General features: G+C 38.0%; 1 protein-coding gene across 1 annotated transcript in view; it reads right to left on the reverse strand.

Moving 5' to 3' along the window:
* Positions 1 to 9,507: 9,507 nt before the first annotated feature.
* The window catches only part of EFEMP1 (EGF-like fibulin extracellular matrix protein 1), a 59,059-nt gene continuing 42,808 nt past the window's right edge, over positions 9,508 to 25,758 (reverse strand). The window contains exons 5-11 of the mRNA XM_017874643.1: positions 24,919 to 25,041; positions 21,017 to 21,136; positions 19,894 to 20,013; positions 17,963 to 18,082; positions 13,996 to 14,119; positions 13,716 to 13,911; positions 9,508 to 10,227 (exon numbers count right to left, since the gene is read on the reverse strand). Of these exons, the coding sequence (XP_017730132.1) occupies positions 10,066 to 10,227; positions 13,716 to 13,911; positions 13,996 to 14,119; positions 17,963 to 18,082; positions 19,894 to 20,013; positions 21,017 to 21,136; positions 24,919 to 25,041 (965 nt within the window). The 3' untranslated portion in view covers positions 9,508 to 10,065. The remainder of the gene's footprint in view (positions 10,228 to 13,715; positions 13,912 to 13,995; positions 14,120 to 17,962; positions 18,083 to 19,893; positions 20,014 to 21,016; positions 21,137 to 24,918; positions 25,042 to 25,758) is intronic.

Genomic DNA, 25,758 nt, shown 5'->3' on the forward strand with positions numbered 1-25,758 from the left:
AGATATGGTGTTTAAACAGCCATTGTATCCATGTTTGTGGAAAGAATGAACTATGAAGAGGAGTAAGGAAAGAGAGAAAAAAGATTAGAGAAATAAACTGATGGATCTCTGGAGTGAGATTTTTCACCACATGATTCATTATTAGGAATCAGGATCTTGGTTGAGTGCTTGGAACAACAAGGTTTACGAGGCTTCTTGACATGTTGCTTGTTGTGTTTTGCTTCCTTGCCTTTGTGCATAAATTCCTTTCTGCTGAAACACCCTTTTCTTACTTGAAGAAACTCTGTTCTACCTTTAAGATCAGCACAGTCGTCCTTTCACTGAGCTGCTCTGATCAGAGTTAACTGCCCTCAGCTATGCTCCCCTAAGAACATATTCAGTCTTTGGAGAAAGATGGATCTTGTTTCCAGTCTTGGTTCTGCCCCTGCTTGATATTTGGGCCTAAACAAATCACTGAATCCGTTTCTTCACCAGTAAAATGAAACTAATAATCCCTTCTTCATAGGGTGAATGTGAGGAGTCAGATAATGGGTTGAAAGCAGCTTATGAATAATAGATGCTCGAGAAATAGTGACTTAAAAAAAATTGAACCCCCAAAATTGTTTATTTTCCCCACCACATTGTAAGTTTTTTGAGGTCAGAGACCATGCCATTTTTATCTTTGCTTCCTTAGTACTTAACACAGTGCCTGGCACATGGCAGATGCCCAGTGAAATCTTTATTGAAGTGAATGATACTAGAATTATAAGGCAAGATCCAGGAGCTGGGGTATGATCAGGGGTTTAGACAGTCACAGATTGACCTCTTTGAGGTCTTTGCCTTTTTTTAATGGCTGGTCAATAGATCTTAAAGGGAAATCAAGGCAGATAATCACTGCTGAGACAAGCGGGGTAACAGAATGTTGAAGCACTATGAGAAAAACTCATCTGTGGAGACCAAGGGTTGAAATGTATTTTTCAGCTCTTGAACTTGAGTCAGACATCAGTAACTCTTAAATCTACAATTGCTATGAACAAGAGTAAATGATGCTATAGGCAGTGGGGAAAGTTTGAAATAAAGGGCCACTTCGTGTACCTGCAATATGTACCTTTTTTCTGCCTAGTCAAATATTGTAAGACCCAGAATATGTGTCCTTTTTAATTTGCACAAAAGCACCATTTAAGCTAGTGGCAGAACTGCTTTGTGCTCTTATTCCAGGGATGTATCCAGGTTTTGAATTAAGCTTATATGTATTTGAAGGCTCACTTTAAAGGAAAAAAATACAAAATTGTAAGTACAAAATTAGACACGAAAGTAAATTTTTATTTAGAATGATGTAAGAAATTATAATAAATTATAAATTTTAAAAGCTGACAAATACAGCAAAATCTCAAAGTCTGGGAAAATAACTTTTTTTGTTAATTAGCTGCCTAACACTCCTTTGTAATATTTTTTTCCTACATTTTTTGATGCATATTCTGGTTGCCAATAAATGCAATTTTGTATTATTTTCTACAGAAAGAATAGTAAAATAATCCAGGTTTTCGTCTAGCATGGTTAAGATTTTTTTTTAATTGGTAGTTTATAAAAGTTTCTTTGACTTCACAAGTCATTATTACAATATCATGCAAATTTTTAATATTGCTCTTAGATTTGGGAAACCTCTATCGGGTTTCTGTCATATCAGATCTATACGAGTTCAGATCACTCCAAGTGTTCTTGTTCAGGGACTAATCTTAAATATCCTTTGAAATGGTCACACTCATTAGCCAGTGAGTTGTTGATGTCCTGTTGTGGTGTATAATTACCAGTTTTCTGTTACCTTCACTGATATTAGTGTTCTAGATCGAAGTAGCAGGACATTTATGTTCTTCCCCAGTGTGTTCATATGATTCACAGTCCTCTCCATTAACTTATCAATCAACTCAAGAGTCTATTTATTAATTCCATTTGAAATTTATTTCTTCTTCTCAAAAATGATCACTTTTGGTATTATCTGAACATCTTTTTGGTTACAAGTCACTTTTTATTCTCAGAATAATTTCTGGTGAGTTCCTAGAGAAATATATGAAAATATCTTCATGGTATGGTGCATTTATAATTTTATATGCTGCATAATTAGGTATATTCATGACTAGGCATTGATTAAAAACCACATCCTCTGCTTATTATTTTACATGTCTGGTGAATGGAAAAATTTTCCTTAGATTAATTTATAGCTCTGCATATTTCAAAACTTGTTTTTCCTCTGCTATTTACATCCATTGTTGGATGCTATAGAATGTTATAGTGTGATGGGACTCCTGGCCCTGAACTTTTGGGCATGCTGTCAGCTATGGTCAACACAAAGGGTGGTGGGAATATTTCTAGAATATTCTTACCCCAGACAGGAGCTCAAATTAACCATACATAGAAATGAATGTTAACTATATAAATATAGCCTACTAAATCCAAACTAAATGTACTCTCCTAACTCAACTTGCCCAGGCTGGATCCCAAGCATACTTTTGACCCACTTCAGAGCCACGCAACATGTGAAGTGTGATGGGGGGGAGCCCAAGATGGAAGAGCAATTTTAACCAATTTGGCTAAAATGTATTATACAAATTTTACAAAAATATATGACTATGTGAACATAGAGTCCCTTTCAGGACCTTGGAAGGGGCTGGTGCAAGGGAGGAGCCTTGAAGCTTTAGCTTCATTAGCTTCCCTGAAGATTCACTTTTGAAGGGCTACTCAGTCTATTTAGTACTCTGCAGTTGGACTTGTGATGAGCTCTAGAATCAGATACGCTCAACAATACCACTTTGCATAGTATTATATGTGTCCTTGAATCTAATTCGGTATCATGTGCCTTGGACATGGTTGGTGCCTGAGTAGAAGAAGAGAATGAGAGAGGAAAAGGAAGAAAAGATGGGAGAATGAACAGAAGAAGGTCAAGGAAGAGATTTATGTGATATGAAGCCATCAAGCCAGTAAGTAACAGAAGCTCCATTTGTCAGAATCATCAAGCATTGCACTGGCCTCAATTAGCGAATGTTAATGTCTGCCCCAGATCTCCCTAGCCACATGAGTTTACTGCATGGTGCAGTAGAAGTTTCTAGTTTGCCAACAGCATCCCCTGTCAAACCCCTGTCTTTTTTACCCTCTGCCTGAGGGCTTTCTCCAGTATGAGGAAGCACACCCTCCTGCATGCAGTGTGTATGGGCAACACTTACCACAGGGATGGGAGTTGGTGGATAAATGCTCCAGCCCATGGGGCCTCTAGTGGAATGTTTCTCAGGTGAGTTCCATATGGTTTGTCAGAGGAATTGAGCTACAATTGCTTATAGAGATGATCCACTCATTTACTCACTAATTCACTGGCATCTTTCCCTTCCCTGGGTCACTTTCCCTACTCCCTCAAGTTTGCTTCCCAAGAGAACCTCTCAACCTACCAGAACTCAGTTTTTATGTCAGAATCTGCATTTGGGGCAACACAAACCAAGACACCTTGTTTAAGTCATATGCAAGTAATTTACCACTTAAAGAAACATAATCTAAATATTAAAATGCAAAACATAAAATGGAGTTTTAAAGGAAATAAACAGTTTGGAGATACTCAAATAACTCAACAAAATCATTTGTTTGTGTTATATGCGTCTGTTTAAATATCATGCTGAGATTTTGCAGAAACTAGTTTCTATGGGAAGATAAAAAAGAACTGAATTATTGCATTCAGGTCTTTAAAATTCTCTTGCATTTATATTCCAACTCTGGCTTATTAAAGGGGTCTGTGCTCCGTTAACATACACATGCGCTTACTATATAAACAGCTTAACTAGACATCTGCGTTGACTGCATATAAGAGGCAGTTAACTTTTTGCCTTGTTTCTGTTCAACGATCTTGATATTTTAGTCTGCTGGCCAGATGAAACAAGACTGGTTTTTTGGTACCAGATGTATCACAATTTGGGTTTGAATTTTGCAGGTGCTCCCCCCAGCTGGGAAGATGGAAGCTTGCCATCTTTCAGAGATGATGATTTGGGATAGAAATATAACTGTGTTAAAAATAATTCGACATATTAACAGAGGGCTTTGTCCCTTGTGGGCTTCTTATGCATAACATATGAGCAGACCAGCAGCTGTTCTAGATTTTAAAAGGACAGAAAGTTAGAAGCATACATAGCTATTCAAAACACAAGCAACTGCTTGAAGTCATGGAAACAAGATTCAACAATAAACTTTTATTTGTGAAGCTTCCCCAAAAATAATAATCCCACTGGGCTGTGTTCAGGTGGCCTTGGGGTATTGAACAATCTTTCCATTTCCATCATTTGAATTCACTAAAGCATCTCCCTTGTAAATGAAGAGTGGTAGAAATTACTACATGTATTAGATATGGGGATTGGTTTCTAGCTGATTTCTATTCTTCAATACTTATATTTTAAATTTTAATTAAAAAATACCTATGTGTTTTTGCCGTTTTCACGTGTGAAAGAACCTAAAGCCCCATTGAGGACTGAGTTGTTAATAGTGTGGTACCTTGTCTTACTCTAGGCCTCTAAAACAGAAGCCGTTAGGTGATGATGTTCCTTGTAGATATTTGCACCTTCGAAAATCACCTAATGCATGTTAACCAGTGTCAAGGAATGGCAATGTTTTTTATATTAACCCTTGACCTTATAATAATCCTTACAGCAGGAAGGACACTGTATGCTTTTTTGTCCAGCTCCTGGACCAGGGGAGTGTTACACTCATTCTATCTTCACCACTGTGTTAGGCTGTCCTTGCAGTACTATAAATAAATACCCAAACTGGGTAATTTATAAAGAAAAGAGCTTTAATTGGTTCATGATTCTGCAGGCTGTACAGGTAACGTGATACCACCATCACCATCTGGTGAGGGCCTCCTAAAGCTTACAATCATGGTGGAAAGTGAAGCAGGTATATCACATGGCCAGAGCAGGAGCAAAGGACAGGAGGAGAAGCCAGACTCCTTTAAATAATCCTCTCTCATGTGAACATGTTACTGCAGGGAGGGCACCAAGCCAATCATGAGGGATCTACCCCATGACCCAAACACTTCCCACCAGGCCCCCACCTCCAACATTGGAGGTCACATTGCAACATGAGATTTGGAGGGGAGAAACATCCAAACCATATCAATCACTATTGCTCTCAGAGCTCCCCGTTATTAGTAGAGATCCAAATCGATTTCTACTAATAGCCTTTTTTCTTCTGGAAACTGCTGTCCTCTCAAGTATAGTGAGGTCTACATGACTGGTGTTTGTGCATTTCAGTTTCCAGAATTCAGGAGTATTTTGGGTAACATGATTACTTCTGCCTCTCTGGAGTTAAAGAGAACAATAAGCTACAGTTTAAGAAAGTAAATAAGAATCAGGTTGGTGGTATCTATGTTATTTCCATCCGATTGCATGTGAAAGCACCGATGAAAAAAAATCATGCAACCAGCAAGGCTGGCCCGTGATGTGGAGTGAACACTGTTCAAGAAGGGGTTTAAAAGGAAAGACATTGCTCGTTGGTGTTGAAATTTGGAGTATGACCAATGAAAAGAGCCCTAATCTAAGTCATAAGAACTGCATTCTAGGCATAGCACTCTTGCTCAACAAACTGCGATGTTGTGAAAGTCTTAAAAATAAGAGATTTTTACAGGATGGTATCTAAGTTCTAGAATCCTATTATTATTAAAAATAAGGATATGAAATAGGAGATATTTTATGTTTGGAGGAGATGGAGATTGCCAGTTGTTAAATAAACTAGTTAAGAGGGAAATTTGGCAGCTGAAGGGAAATTATTCTCTTTTTGAGAGCTTAACAACGAAGAGGTCTTTCCTAACCACTGTCAAAAAACAACTGTGTCCAGTCAGAGAGCACGGAAGTCTCAGAGCCCAGGCCACAGGTATTAGAACAGTGAAGTGTTGGAAACATCTATGTCAGTCCTCATTACTGAGGCTCACTGAGTAAAAACATAGGCATTTCCCTGAAAGCATGTTTGGAAGTGTGGGAACTCATGACTAGCCATTTTTTCCACTGGTGAAATAAGGTAAAATGACTTCCAATTTAACATGAGTAATCAGATTGCAATTAGCTTCAGTGGAAAGGAGCAAAAACATGCATAAGAATGAATACTAACAGTAATTGTTGTTTGAATTGCAATTTAAAAAACATAGTTAAATTGGATTATTTATTATGTCCTCAGCATTAATAATGAGCCCATAAAGTGAAGATATGTTTTTTTTGGGTGGGCACTATTCATTTTTTTATTCCACCAATGACTAATGCCTTCCAATAGTCATTGCATACAAAGAAGACTCAGATGCTTTCAAAGATTTGGCAAATACAGCTGCTTCTTTCAATGGTGCATTCCTGGGATATATATATATATATAATTATTTTTCCTGAGACAGGGTGTTGTTCTGTTGCCCAGGCTGGAGTGCAGTGGTGCACTCACAGCTCACTGCAACCTCTACCTCCTGGGCTTAAGCGATCCACCCACCTCAGCCTCCCAAGTAGCTAGGACCACAGGAACATGCCACTAAACCTCGGTAATATTTGTATGTTTTTGTAGAGATGGAGTTTCGCTATGTTGTCCATGCTGGTCTCGAACTCCTGGCTCCAGTGATCCACCTGCATCGGTCTCCCAAAGTGATAGGATTACAGGTGGAAGCCACCACACCTGGTTTTCAAAGCTGGAAGAACATGTTGTTTCAATATCCCACTTTTATAGATGAAACCAAGGTACTGAGAAGCTAAGTGACTTCCCCAAGACTAGATAGACTCTTGGTTCTTCTATACCATCACACTAGTAGACATTGGAAGGAATCACTTTAGGATTTTCTCAATAAATGCTGAGAAAAATTACAATAATAAATGACTGACAATAAATTATTTCCATAATTTTCATCTATGGGAGCAGGCTTAAACCAGTGATTTTCATGGAGGGAATGAAAGAATCATGTGTAGTTTGAAAACAGCAGAATTTTGTCTTACTGCTTTGATTTGTTTTTAGACATGATATTTATTTTCGATTTCAAAGTAAGAGAGCATGAGATATTTACATTTACTGAGGATGACTGCACCTGTAAAGGAACTCATGTGTTAGCTTCCCAAAGCTTTTCTAGGTTTTGCTTCCATGAATTAAAAAAAGTTTTTTTTTTTTTTTAACTTGCTATTCTTTTAGTCAAAAGCCAAACTAAAAATGGGTGAATTTAGGCTGTGAAACTAGTGGGTGAATAGTCTAGGAAACAGTTTCTTTTCAACACCCAAAATTGAAAAGGAATAATCACAGGTATAAACAGCTTATCAGCTGATGTTCCTCAACTGATGAATAAACAAAATGTGACAGATCTATGCAATGGAATATAATTCAGTTGGAAACAGAAATGAAGTACTGACACATGCTATAACATGGCTAAACCTTGAAAACATGCTGAGTGAAAGAAGCCAGACACAAAAGGCCACATATTATTGTATGAACTTATTTACATAAAACATCCAGAATAGGCAAATCCATAGAAAGTAGATTAATGTTAATTCCCAGAGGGGCTTATGGGAAGGGGAAATGGGAGTGACTGTTAATGGGTATGGGGTTTTATTTTTGAGTGATGAAATGTTATGGAACTAGATCAGTGGTCCCCAGCTTTTGGCACCAGGTTTGGTGGAAGACAATTTCTCCATGGGTGGGGATAGTGGGAGGTGAGGGTGGGGAGGGGTGGGGGATGGTTTTGGGATGAAACTGTACCACCTCAGACCTCAGATTACCAGGTATTAGATTCTCATAAGAAGCACACAACCTAGATCTTGCATGCACGATAGGGTTCATGCTCCTGTGAGAATCTAATGCTGGGATGATCTGCCAGGAGGCAGAGCTCAGGTGGTAATGCTCGCCCACTGCTCACCTCCTGCTGTGCGGCCCGGTTACTAACAGGCCATGGACAGGTACCAGTCTGCAGTCCGGTTGTTGGGGGAGTGGTTGGGGACCCCTGAACCAGATAGTGATGATATTTGTACAAAACTCTGAGTGTACTCCATGCCACTGAACTGTACACTTTAAAATGACTAAAATGGTAAATTTTACCACAACAAAACAAAGAAATTGCCTCAGTGAAACTTCAGTATCAACCCTTTCCATGTGTCTGTGATTTGTGGGTAGGACTAGGCTTTGGGATAAAAGGGCAAACATCTTGTCTGCAGTTAATGGCTTCCGTAGACCCAGAATATACGTATATATATTTGGAGGTAGAAATTGAGGGCCAGAGCTTAGCATAAACATTTCAGAGATTCCTGTTTCTTCTACAATTCCCTCGGGAGCTATAGACAAGACCGGTCTTCTTGTTTAAGAGGGAAAAACGTGTTGGAAGAAGGTCTTGGGCTTTTTTTCTTTAACTGTTGCTATTCCCAGCTCTCACTTGAGAACTGTTTTTGTATGTAGGAAAATCACTAGACTGATTAAAAATGGAAACATTTAGATCAAGCTGTAATTTATCTTGACTGTAAGCAATCACGTAGACAGGGTAAGAGGAATGAACTCAACAGTCTTGCTGTGTTGTGGCTGTTGATTCTGCTTCTGTCCTGTCCCTTGGTCAGATCTGTTCTCTCTCCTGTTTCTGTACCCTTTTAACCTTTAAGAGCCCATCCCCTACTCTCACACAAGGAGTTTGTGTTTTGTTCCTTGGGCTCTTGGTGAACTTTCTTTTTGGCAATTTCTGCACACTAGTCAAGTCTTTGAGAGATATTTGTTTTAGTGGCAAGATTACCTGGTGACAGAGGTTATTCATATATGCTGTGAAACTAGATATAAGAAAAAGTTGCCTGTTTTGTGGCATGATTTTAACTGTCTTTTTGCTTCCTCATCTCCCAGTTTATTTATTTAAAAAAATCTAATGGTAGTTCTTGCGCTGGCACCTACGACTGATGTTTTCCCAGATATAAAATTATACTGGGGCTATTGACTATATTGAAAACCTCCAAAGATTGGGTGATCTTCTAAAAGAATATTTATTTTTATTTAAAAATGTGATACATCAAAGTGAAGCAGTGACATTTTAAACAAGGAGATGTAGCAAACATTCCAGAGAACTGGGTAGGAGGGTAATTTGCTGAAGTTCACTGTCACTCTAGATGCCAGGAATAAAAACTATCATCACTTTCTTCCTCTGTGAGCGTCAAGCACGAAGATGAGATATTTTAGTTATAAATTAGTGAAGTGTTAGGATTTAAATTTTATTTAGAAATTGAGACTTCTCCAGTGAAATACCTTTTATTCATTTGGTTCTGCATCTAGTGGAAGTACTGAATTCAGGGATGTTATTATATTTTCCAAGTTTGCTTCTTCAGGTCAGTTCCAATGTGGTTTAGAAGGAATTTATTTTCTCATATCCTCCCCATAGATTTCTCAATAGTATAATTTTCTAGGGGATATCTGGTTCATTTTGAGAATTCTGGAAAATTTTGCTTACTGTTTTTTACAAAATATTCACAATCTAAAATTTCTGACAGAATTAAAAATACCCTACAGAAACCAGCATATTGTACAACAATGATTTATTACTATGTAATGGACAACCACCTTTAGGCTGGTCATGAAAATAAAAACCAACACAAATATGGCAGATCCCCATTTTCTAAAGAAATATATCTTTATTGACCTTTTCCATTTTCTTACAAAGCAGTTAAAAACTCATTCTTACCCTTACATGCTCTTTAATGGTTATGATGGCTGCCTCTTTATGAGACTGTTAGTGGAGCTCTAGTAAGTTTCCTTAAGCACCACAGAAGATCATCATTGCTTGGTCCCACTTTTACAGGAAAGAATCCAAGTTTCACCACACAGTGTATACTTAGCTCTCTTGAAGAAGACCAGTTTAGTGGATTAATGTCTAATTTACATACAGTAATAAAGACAAACTTTGAATCTTTACAGATTAAATGCCCACTTTATACCATGGTGTAATTGTTTGAATTATGGGTGAGTGTACAGTATAGAGATGTAGATGCACTAGATATATCTATAAATAAAATAGTGCTTTAAGGTAACAATATTCTTTGGCTGACTTAAATGCCTGTGGTTGACTCTTATAAAAGACTAAAATGAAAATGGCCCCACTATTATTGTCAATCTTAACACAGAGCTTGTGCGGAAGGTCCCTATACTGCTGACTGTCAGCATCTCCAGGTCCACGATATGTTCTCTTGGTCCTGATAATGACTTCACGAGCACAAGCATTGCACTTACAGGACTTGTTTGCTAAAATAAAAGAAAAAAGAGAAAGGAAAGAATAATTTTCCTTGCATTGGAGTTTCTATGCTTTGTTAGTATACCTCCTATAAGAATTAGGGGGAGAATTTTGAGGGTGGTATACAAGAGCCACTACTTGGTCCCTTCTTGGTTTCAACTCTTCTTGGCTCTTATCCCTTGTCTAATACAGTCATTAGTTCCAACTTTCAAGGACTTGCTTTAAAAAAAAAAAAAAAAAAAAGTTCTTTGTTTTGATTCCTCCCTCTCTGTTAACATTTTTCTTCACTTTTATTGAGAAGTTGTGGACTTTACAGAGACTAGAGCTTAAGTGAGAATCTGATAATTTCTGAACTTGTAAACAAAGTTGTCACTTTTCATTTTCTCAACATTGTGCATCTGTTTACATTCTAGTAAGTAAAGAGAAATGGAAACAGTTTTTCAACAGAATGTGGTAAATGCTAAGATATATGGGGTTACCCAGGGCACGTATGAAGATACATAAACGTGTATGTATACAGGGAAGAAAATGAAGAGCCCTGAAGCACTGACGGAAAGCTTTTGAATGCCTGAGGAGAGTCACCAGGGACAACTGAAAGTTTTTGTAAAGTAACATGTTCAGAAGAACTGGGTGCAGTTTCATTTTGATGAAGAATGTGATGGGTTCTTGTGAGTGGAGGGAGATGAGGTTGGAGAGGCAGGTAAGTGTATGTGTGAGTTTGAATGCCAAGGGATGGAGTCATGGATTAGGATTTAGCAGTTACCTCAATGGGTGGACATTAAACCAAGGGAGAGAATGCTTTGGTTAGGTCTACTTGCTATATACCCATGAGCAGCTTGCGACCCTCTGCTGCAGCAGTCAGCATCTTTCTGATCACTTGTTCAATGTCTTGACTACAAGCTCCATGGGGGCAGGAACTGGCTTGGGTTTATTCATTTTTATGTCTCCAGGATCTTCCATGGTGCATACCTCTTGTAAACAATAGTTGTAGGTAATAATAACACCTTGAAGGTGTTGATTGAATTAATTTATTCATTTAAAATATTTTTTTAGCATCTGCTATGTGCCAGCTACCATTCTATGTGCTGAGGATAGAAGAGTGAACAGACAGGTGTAGTCTCTGCTCTCATTAGGCTCATATTCTAGTGGATGACATAGTTCAGTGAACACTAGACTAGGCAATGATAGGGCTATGAATAATAATAGTAAGGCTCAGTAAGGGAGCAGAGACACTGGAGTATTGGGGAGTATGTTGGATATTCAACCTTCAGTTTCATGTACTTTCTTTACAATATGTTCTCTTTTCCAGGGAAGATGGTTTTCTCAGCGTTTTCTCAAAAGGAATATAAATCAAATTTTATATTCCACATATCCTTTCAAGAATTACTCATGACTATCAAGAAACCTTCTTTGCCAGCCCACGTTTTATTTGGACCCTAGAATTGAGCACAAAATTGCCCCCTTTCTGTTTTCATAGATGTTAATTTTTTCTACACAATAATATTTAAAGTTCCTTGAAATCAGAAAATGTGCATTACATGTCCTTTTAATTCCTCATGACACCTAGCATAGAGCTTAGCATGTAGTAGGTGCTTAATTAAGCTAATTAATTAACCTAATTAACTTATTTAACCTGCTGTTGATGCATTTCAATGCCCTCTGCACAAGTAGAATTTTAGTGGAGAAACTCTGTAGGGTTTGATCCAAGTACTTTTTGAATTATGTGACAAGAAATAGTCTTGAAATGTCTATTTTTATTATTTTAAATAATTTTCTTTCAAATAATTTAACATTATTTAACTCTGGAACTATCAAAATTGGCAATGTTTTCTATCAGTCATGAGAATAAGGATTTCACTGGAGAAAACACTGTATTTTATTTGAAAATATCAAGTCAGTAAATGCACTGATATAAATAGTAAATAACTGTATAAAGTGCCATGTTTAATTGGCAAAGAAAACATGGTTGGAACTCTTGTTTCACTCTTTGGTCTATTCTGCTAGAAATTTTACTTTTTTCTTACATTATTGGCTAAAAGTTCAAAATAGAAAATTATTTAAAGATTTTGTTATTTAAAAATAATGTTATTTGTTTAGGCTAGAATTAGTTAATTGGTAGTATCTGAACTGTGTAAAATTCACTTAGTGGAAATTTCTTATAAATAGCAAGAATATGTCAAATTTAAAATATCAAATGTTAAAGAACTATATTCTTTTTTGTTAGAAAAAATAATTGTAATAGATTGCATTTTGCATTGGGTCTTTTCAGAAGCTGGTCATGAGAAATTAATCATTTTCTAATATACTGGCAAAGAAATAGTATCACATAACTCTGGAGCTATATGGGAAATTAATATATCAAAAAACAGGATAAATGAGTAAACATTAAAAATCTGTAAAGTGTGCCACAAGGATGAATTTCCCAATTTAATTCATATTCTCAAAATGAAATATTGGCTTTAAAATTTGATTAAAAATAAAGAGTGCCCAAAGGAGTTTTGAGAAAATTGTAACTGGATGAATAACATCATTAGCATGAAACAGTTACCGTAACTCTGCAAACTGCTTGGTAGGGTGCCATCATTTTCACATGAAGTGGTGAGCCGTATTTAAAATATGTCCAAATTTTAACCTAAAATGAACTTGCTGAGATTTTGTAGGGAGACTGGAAGGCTGAGGCTTTGGGGTCAGGGAGACCAGCTCAGAAGCCACTGAAGGGATCATGGAAATGACAGGAGCCAGTTTATAGGAAGAGAGATAGGGATGTGAGGAAGCAAAGATAACCCAGGAGACAGTGTGAAGAGGGAAATGGCAGAATTCAGAAAGTAGACCTCACACAGGCAATAAAAGATAGGAAGGTGACTCCATACTGTCAGCCCAGAAGTTTGCAAGAGTGGTACAACTACTGACATATACTGTGCGGGGAGGTGTGGTCACTTCTCACATACTTAAGGGTTTCAGTTTCGGTGTGAATGTAAACTGTCTTGTGAATGTAACAATGATGAATTCATGATTTCTGGAAAACTCTTTAGGAGCTCCAGGAATTATTTTGGATTTGAATTATATGTATGTCTATATATAATTAATTAACCATCAATGATTAGTGATACCTCCTTGGGGGGTGTTTGGGGCAGGGAGTAGAGGCGGGGGGATGGGAGGCTTGTATTTTGGTAGTCACACACAACTCTGTATCAGAGTCTGCCAAACTTAATATTTGAGTGACTTCAGGGATGCTACTTAAACTTTCTGCATCTCACTTTTCTCTTCCGTAAAAAATGGAGATGAATATTAATATCTATCTAGCAGTGTTACCAAGAGGAATAAATGAAATAATGTACCTGAAAGGGCTTACACAATGCCTACACATAAGACTCTTCAAATGTTTGCTTTCCTTCCACATGTGGATACCACACAACAACAACAACAACAACAACAACAACAACAACAACAACAAACTCCCATCTTTCTCAATAGTTAAGGCTGCCTTCAGGATACTTACTCGTAGGTAGAACTCTCCATTTTCATTTCCAGATTTAATCCGAAAAGTATTGATAGTGTTGGCATAAATAGTTGTGGCCTGTATCTGGAAGATGTCCGATGGCACAGACCTATCAGATCGGATGCTCATGTATTTGTAGACTATTGACTGGGGCAGTTCTCGGCACATGGCATTTGAGACTGGGCAAACACATCGGCTGCAGAGACAGACAAAAGTAGTCAGCAGTTTGGCTTGGTAAGACCAGAAAATCCTCACTGTCAAAAGTTCTGATTTTTCTTACTTCTCTGGTGTTAGAATGTAGGGATCTTGACAAGGATTTCGTGGATAACAACGGAAGCCGCCATGATAATTCCAACACATTTCATCCTCCCGGCATTCATTTGTGGTCTCACACTCATTTATATCTGTAGAGATGTAGGGTCAAAGAGTTTACTAACTAAACTAATGAACTGATCTAATTAAATCATATTACTGGCAGATTCTGTTTGCAAGGAAGGAGGTGTGAGGGCATCTGGACTGTGTTCAACCTGCTTTTAGACACAAGACTGGGTGTTCATTGCATTGAATTCAGGACAGATAGAGCTGAGACATTCTAGGCAGATTAATAAGTGTCATTTCATGGTATTTTATCCAGCACCTATTGTTCATCTGTTGAATTCAAAGCCCAATGTTAACCATTGACTCTGCCTTTATAAAAGTTAAATAAACACCAGTTCCTGTCCTCAGGGACATTATAATTAAGGGAATATGCATATGGTTACTTTGAAAGTAAAGTGGAATTAAGTAAGAGACAGATAAGTATACTGAGAGATGTGGAGCAGAGTTGGGTCATTTTGCCAGGGGGATTAGGGAAGGCTGAAGGAAGAGGCATCTCAACGTGGTCTTAAAGGGTGATGGTTAGATGGAGTTTTCATGGCTGGGGCAGGGAAGCCTTTCCAAGCTGAGAAATCAGCAAGCATAAACTATGGAGGGCAGCTTATCATCTCTTTCAGGAACTCGGGAGAAAGGAGAACGCTAGAAATGTGGTTTCAGTAAGCTGAAGCATGCTGGGAGTGGATTATACTGTCCAGAGGAAGGAAGCACAGCACAAGAAGTGAAACTATGAAGTGTTCCACCTCGTAGAGCATAGCGATTTTAGGACTGTAGGGAAAAAGAGGAAGTTAAGGAAGAGGCTGTCAGTGGAGGGAGACAACCCAGGAAAAGGCAGTGCCAAAGAAGTCAGAGGGAGAGAGAGTCCTGGGAAGAAGGGCTGTGTTTACCTCAGGCTGGACAAAGACTGACTTTAGATTTGTGAATCAGAAGCCTCCAGATGACATCTGAGAGAACAGTTTTACTAGAGAGCCATTACATTTATAACAACAATACAAATAAAATTAATATCTACATCTCTATGTCTGTCTTCCTTTACATTTGAATAGTGATTTATATTTTATTCAATGTAAACTTTTTCTGAATCATTCCTTCTCCACAATGAGATATTTTCATTCATGAATTTACTCATTCCGTAAGTAATTTACTGAATCCTTACTTTAAGCCAAGCATGGGCTAGGTGCTGGGATATGGTCTCTTTTGAATTCTCGTATCTGGTGTTCTTTTTTAAGGGCCTTTATTGCTTTCTGCTTTGCATTATTGAAATCTGCATGTCTAGCTTAACCGTTCTATTAGCTTGTAAACTCCTTGAGGGCAAGGGTTATTGTACCCATCTTTTAATCCTTTAATCACCTAGCATTAATGCAATAGAGCACCTGGCTTTTAAGAAATAATTAATTGAACTAAGTTGCTCTTCACACAAACTGTGGAGGTAGGTGAGAAAGATATTTCCACTTGATATGGATGAAAAACAAATAAGGGTTTAGTGGCTCATTCAAGTTCACATACTCTAAATAATTCATGCCTTGACTTTGGAGAAAAAAAAAAGTATTTTAGCTTCTAAACTGGCTAAAGTTATCTGGAACTCAAGAGGAGACTGGAAAAGCTAGGTAGTCTCCAGGAGACAGTTACAAAAAGTGTCTTCTTGGGCTGGCTATGGCTAAAGAAAGAAAACTTAGATTCTTCGGATGAAATCACAATTGACTTATCCTTTCAGTATTTTCCACTTTTTTGAAAAATAAAGATACTGTTTAGGTACAGGGAAAACTAATACTGATTTGTTATATGGAGTCCAACAGAAGCAAAAGACAACTTTATAATCTCATTTATTCCAGTAATGTAGAGCCTAGCATAATCATCACCTTAATAATTCTGGAAGATTTTTCAGAAATTAATAACTCTCAAAATATTTGATGAGTGTGTGTCTATGTGTATGTGTATTCTTTGTCTCTCTGTCTCTCTCTCCACACACACACACACACACACACACACACGCACACACACACACAGTTTTCATTTGTATAGGCCTGTGAAATGAGAACAGTTATTTCATCCCCAAAATAAGTCTTTGGAGAAAGTTAAGAATCCAAACCTTTTTAATTTCATTTTATTCCTGTGGACAAGGCTCAAAAGGAATGATTTCAGTAGGGGAAAGCAATTGCTTTATACTTTAGAAGAATGCTAAATCTTTTTCACAAAAAATGTTTTGGCTTAACCAAACATTCTGAAGCTGCATATCTTCAACATACAACATTTATGAATCCCCCACTTGCAACTTTAGTGCATTTTCCACCTTGAATTACAATAGATATAAATGTTTCCAGATAGATAGGCTAAGCAGGTAGGAGCCCACTGTGCATTCATCTGCTTCTGTCTTTTGCTGAGCATCAAATCAATTTTTGATTAGAAACACATAGATACTTGTTTGAAGGACTCCAGAGAAATTTGTTAAGACATTCCACTAGCTAACATTTTCTTGCATGTAATATGCATGTTGAAAGTCGCAATTAGGGTTCAGTAAGTAAAACCATTGGAATGCAATGTTTTCCCATAATTAACATTTATAAAGTCTCTAGTAACCTGGAAAGGGTTATAAAGATGTTCATTGCGCAATGAACTACATTCTGATTATGCTCATACTCATTGGTAGGAGTCCAGTTGAATAATTGTGTGCCTATTATAAAATCCCAGGTCATGGATTTCCTCTGAGTTAATACTTTCCTGTAAAATCATGATATAGACTGAGAATCCCCAGTGTCTCCTTTCCTTGATCTTTTCTTTTCTTAATAGGATCTTTATTATCCTTGTGTGCCTTCACTCCAACTCTGATTAAAAAGGACTCTCTACAGAAGATTTACTACTGGCCACTTACATTGGTAAGTAAATTTCATAAAAACACCTTGACTTGTACAGCCTTTATAGTTTGCAAATTATTTTTATGTATGTCATTCCACTAAATTCCCACAACTCCCTTTTCCAAATGAGGAAGCTGAGGCTCAAAGCAGTTTGATAATTTGTTCAAGATTGTGCAGACTGAATACAGTGGAGCTGGGATTCAAACAGATTTTTTGTCCTCAAGTTCGGTCATTTTTTTCATTCTTTTGTTGCTTTGTGTAAATTTAAGTGTTTGTACTAACTTTCCAGGATTTTCTACATTTTTGGTTTTATCTGACAGTCCTTTCCCTGTAAAGAAAATTTTCAACTACATGCAACATTGGAGGTAGGGTCCTTTTTTTTTTTAGATTTTCCTGAGACTCTGAAATCATACCATTATAGGGAGCGGCCTCTTCCACTTATGTATAGGTGTGAAGATCATCTGAATGTTTATTTTGAAACTGGATCCAAGGTCATTAGCTATTTTGGGGTTAGTAGTTTTTCTCTAAAATATTCAAGTATATTTTACGACATATTAGGCTGACTTTTCTCAGCACCTACATTCTTACCCAATGCATAATCCTTGTGTTTTAGAGAACTGAGACTGGATGGAGGTATGTTTAACTCACATATTGAGCTTATGCTCTATACTCAAACTCACAGGTGAAACATTTTAATAACTGAATCTTTTCCAGTGGATGATTTGAAGATGTATCTCAAAGAGATTATGTAGGTTACATAGAAGAAATATCAATATTTTATTAAAATTATTTATCTTTTGAGGATGAAAAATGATTACTCTGAATTTTAAGAAAAGTCGGCATTAGCATAGAATTGCCTCTTTATGAGATGTATATATTTTATGATGAACAGGGGAAAAAAGAGCTTAAATTGTATATTCAAAGTGGGAAAAATGAAAGTCTATGGGAGAATCCTGTAACAACTTCTCATCTCTTCCTGGTTAAAACTAAATACCTAACATATGAAAAAAAAAATAAACTTACCTTGACATGTTCTACTTCTCACCACTTGGTATCCCTGGGGGCACATACATGAGAATTTCCCAGGTTCATTGACACACTGATATTGACACAGGTAGCTTGAGGTTCTGCATTCATCAATGTCTGTTGAATCAGACAAGAGCAAGGACACAGAGATGAAAAGCTTATTCACCACTACTTTGGATATATATATACACACACACACACACACACATATATATAAAGAGATTAAAAATATTTATAAAAATAATTATAATATATTAAAATTATTTTAAGAGAAAAATTTATCTATATATATAAAGAGATCGGCTACTGATCCTATTCCTGCTACTGTGGACTTGGGCACATTTTCTTAAGTTTGCCTGGTTTCATACATACACCACACACAACCACACACAATAATATATATATATATATATATATATATATTTTTTTTTTTTTTTTTTTTTTTTTTTTTTTCCCTGTCAACAGTCTGGGGAAGAATATTACTTTTTTTTTTTTTTTTTTTTTTTTTTTTGAGACGGATCTGGCTCTGTCTCCCAGCTGGGTGCAGTGGCCGATCTCAGCTCACGCAAGCTCCGCCTCCCGGGTTACACCATTTCCTGCCTCAGCCTCCGTGAGTAGCTGGGATACAGGGCGCCCGCCACCTCGCCCGGCTAATTTTTGTTTTTTAGTTAGAGACGGGGTTTCACCGTGTTTAGCCAGGATGGTCTCGATCTCCTGACCTCGTGATCCGCCCGTCTCGGCCTCCCAAAGTGCTGGGATTACAGGCTTGAGCCACCGCGCCCGGCCAACAGCTGAAAGGTAAATTCTAACAATATCAGCTTATTTCCCTCTATGACTTCACAGCACAAAGAGTTTTTCTTATCATGACTTTTACTGAATCGTTACTGACAATTTGGCTAATCCTGGACCTAACTACACTACTGAATGAATTGGCTTGTGGTTGATGGTCTTCATTTTGGACTCTGCAGACCCATCCAGGATGCAGAGTGCATGTTTGTCTTCTCAGAAATTGGGTGACTTTGACACCAAGTTCATCTGAGCTTTGAACTCCAAGTCCCCTAACCTGTGCAAGCTTCCAGAATGACAACTTGGCAGGAGCTGGCCTTCTGGGGAAGAATGCTTTGCATTTCTGAATAGTGATGTCCCTACAGTTTACTCAGAAGGGCAGACGCAGCTGTCCGGAGGTAGCCTCTTTCAGTTTTGAGCGTAATGGCATGATGTGAGGCTTCTCTCGTTGGGGTTTGAGCTTTGTGTAAAGCTGAGTGAACTGTGAGGAGGTCAGGGACATCAAGTGTCCGTGGCATCCCTCTCAGGATGTCTAATACCTTTTGAGTTATACAACAAAATGTGCACATGCAATGGACTCTGAAGGTCATCAGTCTAGTTAAATGACCCTCCTCTTGTTCATGTGGAAAGTGAAACCCAGGCAACTTAAGAAAGGTGCCCAAGTCACACAGTAGCAGGCATAGAACCAGAAGCCAGATCTCTTGATTTTTATTTTAATATTTTGACATGCACTTGGCTATTCTGAAACTTAAATGTGCACACCAGTCACCTGGAGTTTTTGTTGAATGTAGATTCAGACTTAGAAGGTCTGGGTTGGAGCCTGAGATTCTGCATTTCTCATAAGCTCCCAGGAGGTGCTGACACACCTGTTCACTGGATAACACACTGAGAAGCAACATGCTAGAGCACCCTTTCTAATTATTAGAGCCAGCTTGCACCTAATGTTTCAGTTATTTTACTTCCTTTCCTTTTTCTTGGTAACACACTAAAAAGGCAATGTAACAACTGAACTACATTAACTGGATTTCAAAACAGAATTCCCATGGGTAAACATTTGTTTTCCTAAACGGGTACATATCAGATAAAACAACAGCAATCACAGGGATTGGACTTTATTCCATACTATCTGGGAAGAGTTTTACCTTCACAGTTGAGCCTGTCACTGCTTAGTTCATATCCTTGATTGCACTGACAGATGAATGAACCAAGAATGTTGTAGCACTGCTGAGCACATTGATTGCTGGCATCACATTCATTTATATCTGAAAAAAAGTTTTATATATATATATATGGATATATTTATATATATATATGGAGAGAGAGAGAGAGAGACTTTAAACACATCCTTGCTCTTTTGTACCTATGTCATCTGCTGATAAATAATTCCCTAGCTGAATTATTTGCCCTGCAGAAGCTCACTGGAGAACATCCATTTAGGTTTCATATTTGTTGGAACAACTTCAAACGTCTGTCATATACTTCTTTTGGAAATACCAAAATATTTTTTCTAGGAATGACAGTTAGTTTGATGTTTGATGAATCTTTCCAAAGGAATTTAATGCTTCTAATAAATACACATTTCAGTATCTATTGTCTTTTGTTGTTCAGATACAAAATGCCAATTCTATAAATAATTGGTATAAGACACTCACACTGATACGGTCTCTCAGCATGCTGTACTGAAGATTTATCTGTGCTATTTATTACTTTTTAAATGGGTTCTGTTAAATTCCATTACAATTATAACATAAGCCTTTGAGACCCATACGGAGTTTTGCAATGCTCTAAAGCACTGAAAATATTGTGAAAAGGCATTTTTCCTACACTAGATTTTTTCCAAGTCATGCCAGTCTTTTAATTGTGTGCCGTGACATTGCACTCTGAAAGGGGAGAAGAAGCATGTAAAAATCAGATGCACTTGCAGTGGAAAGTTTATATACTTGAACTTGTAGTAACCTCTTTGGCACTTTCAGTATTATATCACACACTTTTGACTAATTGGTGTATGTGTATCAATTGATTTGTAGTTTTAAATTTGTCGATATCGCCACAAAGGAGAACTAAAACCAAAGTTAAAAAGTTTTCCATTCACATCTTGATGTGTTTTAAGACACAGATTGGTTATTATCTTTTAAGCTTTATGATTGCTGAAGGGAAGTCGATGGAAACTATTTGCTCAAGAACATAGAAAACTGGAAATACTGTAACATGGCATGGGGTTTCCTTTTGTGAAGACAGAAATCAGCAAGTTCTCAAAAGGCTTACCTACGCAGGTATAGTTGTTTGCTGCCAACTGAAACCCAGGACTGCACTGGCAATAAAATGAGCCTGGTGTATTCACACATCTTTGGTGGCAATATGGAGGGATGGTACATTCATCTATGTCTAGGTTGTCAGGCACATACACAAAGAGAACAAAATTATTGAATTAGCATTGCTGTTTGCTTTCAAATTCTCTGTAAAGCATCATCTAGAAAACCTATCTAGAGAAAATCTCTTTTTAAAAGTAATACTTTCCTCTCTATTTTGTTAAAATTAGGGTATATATATATTTTAAATATACTTTGTATTCTGCAGTTAAGATGTTAAGAACAAAGACTCAATGTTCATGCCATTCAGTGGTAAATAAACTTGGTGGGTGGGTTGAGATTTAAAGAAAACAAAATAATTGAGACTATTGCACATATATGTAAGGTGTCAGTTTGGGGAGCTAAAAGCTTATATATAATTACAGAAGTGAAAAAGAACTACTGAAGCACATTGTGCAGCACAAAACAAAGAAAGAGTTGTGGGCTGTGCTCAGCTGGTGACCTTGGCTAAGTCACTTATGCCTTCAGTATCTTGGTTTTTTCTTCTGCAAGATGTGGATAGCACAGCTTGCCATGTGTATCTTAGGACGTTTTTGTGTATCAAATAAAAGAACACTGTGGAAGAATAGGATGCTAAATAAGTTGCCTCTTGAGAGTGCTCTTCTGACACTTTGATGAAGTGTTCCAGCCTGTGTCCTTCTCATATAAATATTTTCAACTATAAAATGCTCAACTGAGAACTTGCAAAGTAGGATTAACATCTTAGAAGTGTAATAAAATTTCGTTAATTCATGATTCTACACTTTGTGACAACTTTAACATGGCATGTGTAATTTAAAACAACCATTATGCATATACAATGTAACGCTATATAGTGACACTGCCTTGTGGTAAACCAAAACAAAACAAACCTTTATGCTGGGCTCTTTTGGTACTTTAATAACTAAAATTATGGGAAGTAGTAAGCTCAAACAGCCTCAGGATAACCTGAGTTTGAATCTTTGTTCTGGCAATTACTAGCTTCATCTTAACCTCTCGAGCTTCCATTTCCTCTTCTGTAAGTAGAATTATTGGGAAAGTTATGTGACATAATGTAGGCAAAGTTCCTGGCACAAAGCAAGTAAACATAAATGGGAGCTAATAAGCTGCAAGATATATTTGATTTAACTTGAATATTGAAATAAATAATAAGAAGATATTCACATGGCTTTCCTCTTACTTTGTTCAGGTGTCTGTTCAAATGTCACCTCCTCAGGGTGGCCACCCTTCCCACCAATATAAAATAGGTTCTTCTGCCCTATCTATTTCCTTACCTTGCTTTAGACTTCTTTGTAGTCCTTAACAGTACTCAACATTGTGTTATGTGTTTATTTGCTTCTTGTGTGTTCCTTCACTATAGTGCATGGCAAATAAGAACTGTCTTCTCCCCTTGAGGTGGAGATAGAGGGTTTTTTGTTCATTGTTAGATCTGGAATAGGGCCTGGCATAGTAGGTGCTCAATAAATACTATTTGAATGAATCGAAACTTCACACTAATTAAGACCAATTTTAGCATAGTGCTTCCTAGTCCTCAGTACTATCATCAGGTGCTAGTATTGATAGCTAACTTGTATGAGTGGTATTATACTTTCTAATAGCCCCACGAGGACTATGAATTTGTAAAATTTGTTTACTACTATCCCAGTGCCTAGAACAATGCTTGTTACACATTAAGCCCTCAATAACTATTTGGTGAATAAATGATGCATGTCTTCTTAACTAATAAACATTCATTGAACCATTGTTATTTGCTAGCATTGTGTTTGGTACCGCAAGTTTATAATGATAATCACTATACATATGTTCTGCCCTGTCTAGTATGAAAGACAGGCATAGAACAAATTATTCCATGGAATGAGAAGATCAACAATAGAAAGGAGTGTAAGGAACCCAGGGAGCACCAGGCTGCTTGAAGTGTGGCCTGCTGACTGCTGCTGGTTCATGGGCTATTTGGACCAGTCTGCAATGAATAAAACAGAAACTGAGAGTACATGTTTATAAATAGCAATTTGACATTACTGCAACATTATTTTTGTTGTACTTTACAGAAGTATTGGTCTGCCACAGATTGGAAATTTACAAAAAAGTATCCTTCATCCTAATTTGAGAAGTACTGGCACAGGGGAGGGAGCAACTAATTATATTTGGGTAGATCATAGCGGGCTTCCCAGAGGAAGTGATCCTAAGCTAGGATTTGGTAGTGAAATAAGAGTTTGCCATGAGGGAATGTTCTTGGTGCTGTAAAGAGCTTGTGTAGAGGCACCAAAGTGTAAGTAACACTGTGTGATATGTGTGGGGAACTGGTGGAATAAAGCTGGGGTGTAATATTATTTTGTGGTGGGGGAGAGGTGTTTATGCAACAGAACTGGACAATGATCAGATTGAGCAAGACCTTTCATGCTCCGTCGAGGAATGTAGACTTGATTCTCTCGGTGAGGGAAGCAGGAGGGAAGACACATGATTAGATCTGAGTTTAGGAATATTTCCTCCTACCACATTAAAAGGGCTGTGAGCATATGTTCCATTATCTTTGATTCACCCCACACTACGTTGGATTAGTTCTTTTTTTCTGTACTTTTTATGCCCTCAAATGTTTATTTTCCTGTCTAATACAATGGCAAAATTTTGGTATCTCTGGAGTTTTCTACGCACTCTTCTTTTAAATCACAGCTTCATTTACAGCAAACCCTGGGCCTTCCTCAGAGGCTGGGCACTAACCCCAGCATCTAGGCATAGCCCTATGGCAGGCAGAACTGGGTGGGGGCCTACATGGAACTCAGTGTTGACATGTGAACATCAACAGCTCACATTCTCAGGCGAAAACTGATGCTGGTTGTCTGTCCCCACATCCTCACTCTCTGTTCCTAAGAGGAAATAAGGCTTCTTCACTGGTCTGTGATAAGAGGGGGTATGTAAATAAATGGACAGTCAGTTAGAGTTTCATGCCTAGTGCTGGGCCTCATGATTGAGCCCAGAGTACTGTATTTTACTTCACTATCTGCCAGTTGGCTTCCTCATACTTTGTTCTTCCATTCACTCAAAACACACTCATAGAGCCTCCATCACATGGTGGGCATGCTTTAGGGACTGGGGAGACCACAGTGACACAAGCTGACCTGGTCTTGCTGTCAGGGAGCTCATGCTCTTAGGCCCTCCAACACAGGCAGATGGTGAAGTTGGCTTTGTACTCCTGGTATCCTACAAAGGCTTGCAGCATAAAGAGCCTTTAATACTCATCTGTTGACTTAGAACACAATGATAGCAAACAGCTTTACTGCACAGGGACAGGGACTGTTCTAAGCATTCCCTACATGAGCTCTGGAGATAGGGACCAGTATTGTGTCCACAGTACAAGTGAACATAGTGAGACACAGGATTTAAGTAACTTACTCAAGGTCTCAAAGTGAACTGGGGTTGGTGCTTGGAATGCAACTCCACCATTTGCTCTATGTGCTGTGCTATGCTATGCTCTGCAGCAGTGGATGGTGAGTGAAGCCCACAGTACCAGTGTGCTAGCACAATGGCCCCCAAAACAGCAAATTTAAATTTTTTTTTGGTTGTTTTTATGGTCCCATTCATACCCCGAATTTCTGCTCTTGCTTCGTCTAACATTTAGCCAACACTTTGTTATCCAGAATAGGCTCAACCTTTAAGGTTGTTTCTTGTTATTGTGGAAAATGGATTGGTAGTCTGTAAAAGAATAAGGAGTTATTGGCTACCACTCTCCAAAGAAATGTGAATGCTTTGATTGGAATGCTTGAGGTTGAAACAGTTAAGGTACTCAAGGCAGGACCGTGCTCACTGCACTGTGGTACTTACCTACGCACTGCTCCCCTCGCTTCTGATATCCAGGAGGGCACTGACATGCAAAGGATCCCCGTAAATTGATGCACACTTGGTCTACTCTACAGTTATGCGTCCCTGCAGTGCACTCGTCTATGTCTGTCAGAGACACGCAACACAGAAAGAATCGTCAGTTGTGAAGATGTTGATATTTCCTCCATTTTGCCACTTCTTAAGCTAAATTTTTACTTTATTCTTAAAAGTTTATAATGTTCTTACATTGGAAGTGTTTAAAATTATAAATTATTTCAAGTGTTCAGAAAATAGTATTGCAAATACCAGTGAGTACTGCTCAGACTTAACAAATGCTAACATTTTGCCATGTTGGTCTTGGCTCACTTTGTTTTGTTAAGAAACATTTCAGATACAAAGCCTCACACCATCCTCATCCCTTGACCCATCACCTACCACTGTCTCGGTAGGAAGGAATCCTTCCCTGAGATGTTTTTGTATTTTCATTAGACAGGGATGCATCCATTAGAACATATTATATTGTTTTGTATGTTAAAAAATTTAGGCCGGGTGCAGTGGCTCAAGCCTGTAATCCCAGCACTTTGGGAGGCCGAGGCGGGTGGATCACAAGGTCAGGAGATTGAGACCATCCTGGCTAACACGGTGAAAACCCGTCTCTACTGAAAAGTACAAAAAACTAGCCGGGTGAGGTGGCGGGCGCCTGTAGTCCCAGCTACTCGGGAGGCTGAGGCAGGAGAATGGTGTGAACCCGGGAGGCGGAGCTTGCAGTGAGCTGAAACCCGGCCACTACACTCCAGCTTGGGCGACAGAGCGAGACTCTGTCTCAAAAAAAAAAAGAAGGAG

This window comes from Rhinopithecus bieti, unplaced genomic scaffold (genome assembly GCF_001698545.2).
Source record: "Rhinopithecus bieti isolate Rb0 unplaced genomic scaffold, ASM169854v2 scaffold_7414, whole genome shotgun sequence".
Classification (NCBI taxonomy): domain Eukaryota; kingdom Metazoa; phylum Chordata; class Mammalia; order Primates; family Cercopithecidae; genus Rhinopithecus; species Rhinopithecus bieti.